This window comes from Pteropus vampyrus, unplaced genomic scaffold (assembly GCF_000151845.1).
Source record: "Pteropus vampyrus isolate Shadow unplaced genomic scaffold, Pvam_2.0 Scaffold592, whole genome shotgun sequence".
NCBI lineage: Eukaryota > Metazoa > Chordata > Mammalia > Chiroptera > Pteropodidae > Pteropus > Pteropus vampyrus.
Genome location: NW_011889373.1, coordinates 120,593 through 131,846, shown reverse-complemented (window position 1 = coordinate 131,846; position 11,254 = coordinate 120,593). Strand labels below are relative to the sequence as shown.

The 11,254-nt window shown below is 37.8% G+C and overlaps 1 protein-coding gene and 1 pseudogene across 1 annotated transcript; both read right to left on the bottom strand.

Moving 5' to 3' along the window:
- Positions 1-257: 257 nt before the first annotated feature.
- Positions 258-10,433, bottom strand: DYNLT3 (dynein light chain Tctex-type 3). The gene is made up of 5 exons (XM_011384560.2): positions 10,289-10,433; positions 7,929-7,970; positions 3,059-3,182; positions 2,324-2,401; positions 258-2,041 (listed from the first exon to the last, which is right to left on the bottom strand). Exons 1-5 carry the CDS (start codon positions 10,316-10,318, stop codon positions 1,965-1,967), a joined length of 351 nt encoding a protein of 116 aa, XP_011382862.1. The 5' UTR covers positions 10,319-10,433; the 3' UTR covers positions 258-1,964.
- LOC111733623 lies at positions 8,282-8,397 on the bottom strand (annotated as a pseudogene).
- Positions 10,434-11,254: the final 821 nt, after the last annotated feature.

Below are 11,254 nucleotides of genomic sequence, written 5' to 3'. Positions count from 1 at the left end.
ATAGACTATGTTTTACACTGACTTTTCAAAATGAAATTTGTGTTGAAATCATAAAATAAAAGGCATAAACTAGAAACTATTAATTATGTTATAATGGTGAATCCTGAGTTCGGGCTGCTATTTTAACAGTATTTATTCTGTACGATATATCTATATGGTCTGACATTCATTACTCTTCCTCATTCCTATTTAGAATTTCTTAAGAGTATGTACAATGCCATTTCTTTCACTATTCAATGATCATCCAGAAGCAAAAGTACAGCACAGGAAGATAATCTTTATTATATTTTAACTAGAAACAGAGCAGACAGCAAGTTCACGAGGTATTTCCGATTATTATTCTTTTAAGATCAAGCCTCAATAACGATAATCAAAATTAGTCTTAACTGCACAGATAGTTTGGTCACTATTATAATCTTCAAGGGCACTAAAGCCAGCAGCGTAAAGTAACATAAACGTAATGACTATGAGAATTTTCGACATGCCAATAATGTAGATCACTGCATTAAACTCTACCTTTGCATTTTCTTATATATTCTTCTTAAACACCAACAATTATTGTTACTCAGCAAAATATCAAACATGCACATAGTATTCCTACAAGAATACTATCTTAATATTGTCAGTATTAATACCAAGCTTTCCTTCCCCCCAAAATTCAATGAATCATGGTTCCACTCCCTATAGGTATTAGTGTTAGTGGTAACATGCAAACTTCATTTTGTTTTCAAGGTTAAATAGCAGATCAAATTCGCATTTGGTGACCAGCTGTGTACCTTAATTTTTCATCTTTTATTTTCTTAATAAATTTAACTACATTTCATAAGCCCTGAGATTTTCAATAACCTGCTAATGATTGTATACTTTTAATTTACGCTTTATTCCATTTAATTTGAACCCCACATAAGTATTTAAAATTATTTACAGATGTAGCAATGACAAAATTTACTACTTGTACAGTCAGACTGCTAATAAGGCCTTTAAGTTAACAGTTGCATATTTTATGCATTTTTTTACTTGCTAGGAGCAATTCTTAATATTACATCTATGATTTTCTGTCAGCACTGTGCTTTCCATTTTGCTTGCTTCTACATGGATAACCAGATTCACTTTGTTCCTCTCTTGTAAAAGAACTCTTTTTTTTTATTCCCCAAACATAAATGTTAGTTGTCCAACTGAAAAGAAACTTAGAATTTGAACAGCATATTGATAATGATAATGAGTACCAGAGAAATATGCTCATAACAAGCATTCAATACATGTTTGTTACACATGGAATATGTGAATTATAAGGCAGCAGTTAGTCATATATTTTTGATCATATACTATAACTCATTCTGTTTAACTAGAGAATTCAGTTTACCAGATTTAACTCATCCTCGGATGTAAATTTAAGAATTTGAAATTTTACAAACTGTTTTAACAGTTCTCATATAATCAAGTTAATAATAGTTGCTACTATAATATTAGTCGATAGAAAAAAAAACAAACAATTATTTCCCACTAAGCCATATGTACAACTGAGGAAAATAAATAAAAAGCTAAGAAGTGTTAGCTAACTATTATTTTCTCCAGATTTATCCTTGCAGTTCTTTTTGTTCTTATATTTATCCCTGTTAAATTCTCTGAAACTGAAAAAGAATTTTATTATCTGAATGAATTTCTTATCCCCTTAGGTACATAACATTGGTGAAAAGCTGGTGTAAATATGATTGTATTTTCATGTCATGCCATGATTCTGTATTTGTTTTTTGCTGACATTAATTTTTTTCCTATTTAAGTGATTCTATATAGAATATGAGATAATTTTCCAACTTACTAGGAGATTGCTTGCTTATAATATTCAGTTTTTGTTGATAGCTTTGAAGCATATTGCACATTTGTCATCTAGCACATTAATAAGTAACTGTTACTTTTTAGAAAGGATACACTGACAAATTTAAAGCAGAAACATTTTTAGTCTGTCACAGGACAATTGCAATGGCAAAAACATTGACGATACAATTCATGGTTCGGTTCTCCCATCTTACGGTACAGGTTCCTAAAAACACATGCAGAAAAGGACTTAGAAAAACCAGCAAAACATCAAAATTTCCAGAGAATGTATATACATTTTTCATAGGTTTAAATATCTTGTTTCCTACAATCTGTTAAATCTTCACATTTCACATTTGTCTGAAATCATAGTTACTAGGTTCAAAGTAATTCTGTTGATAAAGTCTTTTCAGAATTTAATTAGAGATAAATAAGCATTTGATAATAAGTGCACTGTTTGACTTTGCCAGAAGTTGGATTCTGTTTGAATTGGCTTAAGGTCTCTTACCATCAGATGTGACATCCCAAAAGCATGAGCTGGCTGTATGAAAGCCGTATGCACTCCTCTGGACCACTGCACAGGTCACTAAAAATAAAGTCACCAAATGAAGACACTTACAAATAAAGGAAAAGATATCCACAATCTCAGTGTTTGAGTTCAGAGCTTTACAAGGTGTAAAAATAACAGAAAACAGAGAATTCAGAAAATGGATTGGAAAAAAAAAATAACGGGTCTCTCATCTTATTTACTACCCTGATTTTGTCTTCACTGGATCCAGTCTGTTGCCCATAACCACTGGAGCAGGAAAATTCTGGGCCAATTTATGTGCCTTGTCTCATGGGCAACATTCAGACACAGAAACGAAGAAAATATTCCCACTTTACAATTATTGTGTGGCACTTCACAGTCCTACATGCAAGGAGGCATGGGGCTACTGAAAGGAAGACAGCAGAACTCAGCAGGTTTGGGTGGAAAGAGATAACTGATGCAAATGTAAAAGGTGATGCTACCAAGGACAGTTAGTTATATGGTTGGCAGGAGCTTAAACTGCTTTGGTGTAGCAAAAGATCTCCATCTTATAAGTATTACCATATATTATCTTTGGATGTATAATTGAGAAGTCTCTCATATCCTATTAGTATCTAACTTGAGTGTCTATAATTCATTTATAGTCTCTAAATTCAGAAAAAAACCACAAGGACAAAGGTGAGTAAACTTGTGAGGAAGGACACCAATACTTACCAATATATTTATAAGCTTTTCCCAGCTTAACCAAATGTGCTAAGGATTGTTCCACTATGCTTGCGGTCCATTGGTTGATGTTGTTCTGATTATAATCTTCACCACCCAAAACTCCATCTATACACTAAAAGGACAAAGGACAATTAAACAAATTAAACACAAATTGCAGCAAAAATTTATTCAAAATATACAATGCATTTATAACCCATTAAAGCATCTTAGAAAATATACATCTGGTGAGTATTTATTATGCACTGCAATTGTTTAAGGATCTTCAAAGCGTTTCTGCACGTATTGTCTCACTCTAGGTGATACTATGGGCCACATAAAGATAAATATGGTATGGCTTCGGTTGTAAAGAACTTAATCTAGCAGAGAAGCTAATAAGAGAACTATATAACACAAGGAAGACTAATCAAGGGTGATAAGCTATGTCATAAAAGAATTACGAAGAGTGGAGATTTAAAAAGGGTGATATCAATTGGTTAAAGAATGGCTTTGAAACCAGTGAGATTTGAACTAGGTTTCAGATGCTAAAACAAAGGACGAAACCAATTTAAAATTTTAATTCTCATGTATAATAATTACATTCTCATTCATATTAAGTAATTGCTTAGCTATAAAACTGGCACACCTGCCATTAAAGTAAATCAACAAATGCTACTTTTCGGGTGCTCTAGAAAGGGAAAGTTAAAAATTTTCCACAGTGCTTACTTGCTTCCACTTCTGATACCTGATTAAGAGCACTGGTTTAGTATCACAATCTTAGGTTTTAAGGTCATCACTGCCACCTAATCATTGTACGACAATTTGCAAGTGACTTAACTTCTTGAAGCCCCTATTTTCCTAATCTTTAAAGTAGAGATAAAAGCCTCATCTATTCAGGTTGTTGTGAGGATGGAATGACATAACGAGTGCCATGTGCTCAAACACAGTGACTGTCACAGAGTAAGTACATAAATAATGTTAGATATTATCGTCGTTGTCGTTATCATTATTACTGCTTATTTTGTTTTTCAAGTTCTATCGAGATATAATTGACAAATAAGATCATGTAAGTTTAAAATGTACAATGTGATGATTTGATACACATATATATTGTGAAATAATTACCATGATAAGGTTAACAAATCCATCATTTTACATATCACCTTTTTTTGCATGTGCAGTGAGAACATTTAAGATCTACTCTCGGTCTATGGCCATGCCACTCGGAACATGCCCAATCTCATCTGATCTTGTCTGACCTCGAAAGCTAAGTAGGGTCGGGCCTGGTTAGTACTTGGATGGGAGACTGCCTAGGAATATCGGGTGCTGTATGCTTTAAAATAAACAAGCAAACAAACAAACAAATAAATAAATAAAAAGATTTCTGATAATTTAAAAAAAAGATCTACTCTCAGCAACTTTCAAGTATACAATACAGCATTGTTAACTATAGTCACCACGCAGTACATTAGGTCCTCAGAACTTACTCATCTTCTAACTGGAAATTTGAATCCTTTGACCAACATCTCCCCATTTCCCACACCCTCCAGCTCTTGGCAATGACCACCTTATTCTCTGTTTCTGTGAGTTTGGCTTTTTTAGATGCCACGTATAAATGAGATCATGTGGTATTTGTCTTTCTCTGACTTATTTTGCAGCTATTATTTTATATTCGAGTGATATAGCCTAGATAATAAAGCACTCATTCACTTATAGAATTCTGCTGAATCACACAAACACACACATGTAAATCATTTACTACAATTAGATTTTAATAAAAAATCATAAAGGCACGAATTAATATAGAATGTTAAGCTGGATAGCATCAAAACTTCACTAATGAGATAATGTTTAAAAAAAAGAGTTAAATTTAGAGAGACTGAAGAAAGAAACAGGGCTCAAATTATTCTCCTAGAGTGTTCAACAACATGACAGAGTTAGGAGGGCCAGTGGCCCAAAGGTCAGTGCAACAGGGTTTTAATTCTGGCTTTACCATCCCCAAGCCGTTGACCTTTGGGCAAATCTTTTCCTCTCCCTAGACTGACTTTCCTTAACGGGAAACTAAGAGCACTCGTTTTTCTTCTGGGCTATCTAAACTTCAGAAAACATCATGAGGCTGTGGATCCCACTGTAAATAAGCCTGCCAATTACTATGAATTAACATTTAGCTTTCTTAATTTTATCATTAACCAGGAGGCTCACTAGGTAATGAGGTCCTAACCTGTCTGTACTTCCAGGGCCAAACTCAGAATGTGGGCACGTGGCAGGTACTCAGTAAATGTTTGTTGTTGAAGTAATATTGCCTTTGATAGACTCTCTGGGCATCCAAAATCAAATCTACTTTAGACTAAGTTCCATGTTAACTCCATTTGTAACTCAATTTTTCTTTGAGAATTTGTTTGTGGGTAAATTCTATTACTGACAATAAATAAAATATATGCATGTCACTGATAAGTAAGTGGCTCTAAGACTTCAGAGGGAAAAATATTAGCATAGGGGTTCAGAACAAGAAATCTAAGGAAAGAAGAAATCAGTAAGGGATAAGGAAAACAGAAATACCTACTGAAACTGTGTAAGCATCTAGAAAGTGCTGAAACATTTTAAAATAGTGCTCTCTCCCTCTCTTCTCAAGCCTTTCCAGTGCCTCTAAGGCAAAGAGAGTTGGCTCATGGGAAGAGATCAGGGGAGAGGATAGACATAGAACTGAAAGTCACTTGTAGCAAACATGAGATTTCTTTGAAGTCTCATATTTCATATAAAAATTCAAGTGAAGCCTGCTTTTGACTTCATAGTGTCAGTTTTTTCATTAAAAATGTTTTTGGTTAAAGTATTTATATTACTTAACTACCTCTTGCCAAGTATTTAAGTAAAACTGATGCTCTAAAAGACACCCAGTACCTCCTAGCCTCATCCAGCCACCACCAAGTATGTGTATCCTAGTTTAAGAAGCATGGCTCTTTTAATTTAATAAAACATCAAAGTAACACATGCACATGGTTTTAAAATTCCAATGGAAGAGAAGATCTTACAATGAAAAGCGAGAATCCCTTCCCCAGTGTCTCTCCCTAGAGGAAATATCATCAGAGAACAACTAATTTTTTAATTTCTTCTAAGGGTTACTTACGTATCTCCAAATAATGTTTACATCACTATTTCTTGATTTACAAATTATAGGCATCATCCCTAGAGCTCCTGCTATAAGAGATGAAAATTTAGTTCCCTCAGACCACCTGCCACCTTCCTCCCCTCTTCCGCCAATATAGTGAATTCACTATTTTTACTTGAATATATTTGCACCATTAGGAGCATGTTTCTTTTCTACTCCTGGCATTTCCCTCCACACAGAGAATTCTTCCTTAACATTCCTGGCCTCTTGCCTCTTGTGAGTTATCTGCTTGGTAAGTGACAATTGTTATTCCACCATTCTCATTTGGGAGAGCCAATCTCCCAAATGCCTTGGATGTGGGTATTTGGTTTCTCTTTCCCTCTCCGACCAGACCAACAAAAGGCAGCAGCCTGGCTAAGTGTGTCTCTCTGCTGACTCAGTCTTTCCCTTGGATGCCTCTTCCAAGGTAGGTCTGAACTGAACAAGTAGAGAGTTAACAAAACAAGCTCCAATCTCCAACCCTGCCTTTACCAATAATAAAGGTGAAATTTTCTTTTTTCTAGTGGCTCTTTTGTCTTCTCATTTGGCTCAGAATGTGAGTAAGGAAAAAGGCACTATTTAAAAGGCTTCTCAAATAACCCAGCATCCTTTTCTTCATGTTCCATCAACCAAAGACAGGCCCTCCTGACAATAAGGTTGTTGTTATTCCTGCCCTTCTCATGACCTCCATCCCCTCTTTCACCTCCCAAAAGCATTCATTTGTACTTTTGTATTGCCAAGGTATTGAAAACATTTGCATTCTGTTTTAAAAATTAAATATTCCTGGGCTACATAGTTCTAATACATAATTATGAACTATTAAAATGTGGCAGGATTTTCAGGTGCCTGTCTAGGCCTCAAGCTGCTTCTAGTTATACAAGGCCAGCCCCGATTGAATTCTGGGTGAGTCTGTGTCCCAGAACATTAAGGAAGATGAGGTACTATCTCAGGACAGACTGATGAGGTGCTCAATGCTGAGAGGGCAAGCCAATCCAGCCCAGACTAAAGGCAGGTAGAGCCAGCTCATTTTTTCCTAGGATTTGGCACAGTTAAAAATGACTCAGGACTATTAAAAGTATTCATAAATATCTTACCCACAGTGTATGTGATGCCCCTAGAATAATTTCATGCCAGAATTGATTCCTAGAGAAAACTACTTGTCTATTTGCCTAACAGGAGGGTCAGATTTGATGTTTCAAATATTTTTCTTAAGATTTTGATTTCTATCGTACCAGTGTCTCAAAGGTATTAAGTGATTATTTTTCTGATTATATTGGAGTAAAAGAAAAGCATATAATGACCAAAGACAGATATTTCTAGGGTCTCTTATTTATTTAACACGCACACACACACACACACATATAACTATAAGATATATATAAATATACAAATTTACATATATATAAAAGTACTATAATACTTTTATAGTATTAATATTTAAAATGATACTTGGCGTACTGGGTTAAAAGTTCTTTTGTTCCAAACACAGGGCATCAGTTTCAGAAAACAGCAAACCAGTTTCCTAGACTCATACTTAACATCACTTTCAGAGTAAGGCCCAGGATGCCTAACAGCATACAACAAAACAGAAGCACTCTTATAAAGAGTTAGCAAACAAATATTAAAAATCTTGTTTTAATACTAAGGTTTCTAACTTTGTACTGAAAGTCAAAACACAGCTTTTTAAAACTGTAATCAAAGCAGCAGGCTTCAAAATGAACAAGATGTAGAACTCACCTCTTTAACAATATTGTGGGCTTCCTCCGCATTGAAGCCAACCTAAAGGGGGAAAACAAAAGATAAAGCTGCTTTCAACACAGACTTCCTTTTATTTGTAACCATGATGATACAGAGAATCCCCTAGGTTGGCATAGACAAGTGTTAGTGACAGGAGACCATAGTGATAAGGGGCATCCGGTCTACTAAGGCTGCTAGAATCCTACCTCGAACTCTTAAAATTACAGAATACTTTCCCCACCTACCTCCCTGGAGATTTCGATTCATTAGGTCTGAAGCAGAGCCTGGGTAACCATGTATTTTTTAAAAAGTGTTTTACTGGTGATTCTTTTTTTTTTTTTAATTATTATTTATGCCTACAGCACCTGGTCTTCCTAGGTGGTCTCCCATCCAAGTACTAACCAGGCCCGACCCTGCTTAGCTTCTGAGATCAGATATCAGGCTTGTTCAGGGTGGCATGGCCATAGACCATAGACAGTGGCTCCACTGGCACACAAACCCAGGACCTTCTGCGTGTAAAGCAGACGTGCTAACTGCTACACTATGGAACCACGTTCTACTGGTGATTCTGATGAACACCTTAGATTGAGAACCATTGCGTTGTAAAGCGCAGGAAACAGCAGAAGGTGGGTATATTGATGTGTTATCAGTATATGGGAGATGGCTGCAGCAAAGTGAGACTTGATCATCCTAAATTAATGTCACTTTAATACTACATAATAGGTCTGGCAACTCAGCCTTTCTTTTGGAGTGACTTGATGGACCCCTGCGTTAAAAACAACTATTAATGACATCCAAATGTCTGTCCTAGAGTAGAGAACTAAGCTATTTCAACTGAGATTGAAATCGATACCATCATATTTCAGGTAATACATCTGTTTCCATGAAGACACTTTTAGGTGCTTTATGACATCAGCAGTTTCGTAAATCCCACTGTACATCTTAAAATTAAATCAAAAAACGAGTAAATTCTGAGAATAAGTATTGTCTTGAATATAGATGTAGTATACATGTAAAACATTTTAAACTCAATTACACCACAGAATTACCCAACAAAGGAATAAAAATACCCTAATTAGGAATATGAAGACAGGTGTCACGTTTTGACCCTATTAAAATGATCCTTTTACCTTAAAATAAGGTCCTCATCTATACAAATTAAAGGCTGTCCATTTCACTCTGATTTGGAAGATCACCAAATAATTAGGATGTACTGGGTGGCCATGGTAACACATGTAATTTTATTTCTTTTTAAATACACATATTTAGGAAGTACTACCCTACATAGCCCTCTTAGGAATCAGGAGATAGCACCTGCTGGAGGATATGCCTGAGGGTGAAATTGCTTGTGGATCAATTTCTAAAGTAAGAATATTTTACCACTAACTTGTAAGAATGTGTGCTACCTTCATCACAGAACTAATTAATTTTAATGTGGTTTTACCTTCTGCAGAAGCCCAGATCCTAAACATGGCTGGACCAGAAGCTCCTTCCTTCCAAGGATCTAATAGTATATCATTTTATGCTATACCTCCACCATGTGCCCCTCCCTTTTTTATTTTCACCACACTATTCACCTGTGGCTAACACTGGACAGAAAATGTCTTTGTCTATTCTGCCCTTGCAGGCCTGTCACAGGATATGCTGGGATCCAACAGGCCTCATCCTCCTACTGATTCATGTGAAGCCAGAGTTGTAGTTGAGCGGTCAGAGGCCTGGGTTCAAATGGATGATCTGTCATTCCTGGCAGTTTGAACTTTGGGAAAGTCACTTAGCCACCATGAAAGTCAGAGTCCCCATAAGTAACAGGAAGATACCAACTGACATCATGGGGTTCTGGTGAAGATATGGGAAGCCTGAGTCAGTAAGCAAGGGCTCGTAATCTATAAAGCACCTCGTTCAGCCTACCCAGGCGCGAGTGCCAGGGAGTTGGAGTGGCTCCGCCAGCAGGGCCTTGCTTTCAGGGCGGCGGGACTTGCTGGGGACCCCCAGGGATGAAGGAAGCAGCCAGCCGGGAAAACCGGTTTCCAAGGCCTGGCCGGCAGACGGGCGGCGCCCTCCACCCCATCCCCACCCCACACACCGCGAGTCAGGCCTTCAAATCATCGGCCCCGACCGCACTGCCGGCCTCAAGAGCTCATGGCCACCCCTGCCACACTCTCAGCCCACCCTCCAGGATTCTGGATGGGGGGATGGAGACTAGCGGAGGAGATCCTGGGCCCCGAGAAAAGGACCCAAGTTCAGAGGACGCCGCCCCCCAACTCTCGGGGGCTGCCAGGCGCTGGGAGACCAGCAGGCCAAGACCCCGCGCCGAAGCGGGCGGGGGCGGGGGTCGTTTGCAGGCAGCCGAGGGGCGGTACCTCGTCGCAGTGGCGATGATACTCCTCCATGGTGGCACCGACTCTCCCGGTGGGGCGGAGCAACGGGCGGGTCCAGATCCGCGGCCGCGCACTGGTCTCCAGGGTGAACCCGCCTGGGATTATGACCCTGGGCGGTCCTCACGTAGGACGCGCCTTTGTGTCGCAGCGACGCTGCCTTCTTGACAGCACCGGCAGAATTCCAGGCGATGGGGTGGGGGTGGGGGGACGTGGTGGGGGGGTCGCGGGTGGCCTCTCCTCGATGCCTCCGACCGTTCTGGAAACAAGGGATGGCTGTTAATGAGCTAGGAATTGTGCCAGTGTGGATCAGATAGGGTGACCTGGTGTTAGTCTAAACTTCACATTATTGATTGAGTGCCCACTGTTGTGGTTATTTGCACATATTTGTTGACTATCATATAGCAAATAAGTGTAGTTAATGCAGTGGTGAACAAGCCGCTTTGGTTTGTCCGCTTTTTAGCTATTTTACTTGGAAAAATTAACCTCCCACAGCCTCAGTTTTTTCATATGAAAACTTAAAATTATACCTTTTCACGGTTGGTTGTAAGGATTAAATGAGATGCTGTATACATAACTCCTAAAGCAGATGCTCCTATACACCTCTTCGATGACTATGTAAAAAGAAATATTTGATTTATAGGAGAGAAGTTAAAAATACCCTAAATTACAAGTTCTAGCCAAATGATGGTTACACTTATTTAAAAATTACTAAATTCCAGATGATTCCAAGGATTTCCTCATTTAAACCCACAACTACCCAGCATATTTGGTTCTGTTACCATAAGTTAATTTGCTTAAGGTTACATATGTAAGTAGAAGAATTATTTAAACTCACTCTAAGAGCATCACCCAAGTTCTTAACTACTGTATTAGTTTCATATTGCTGCTGTAACAAATTACCATAAAATTAGTGGCTTAAGGCAGCAGAAACTTATTATTTCCCAGTTC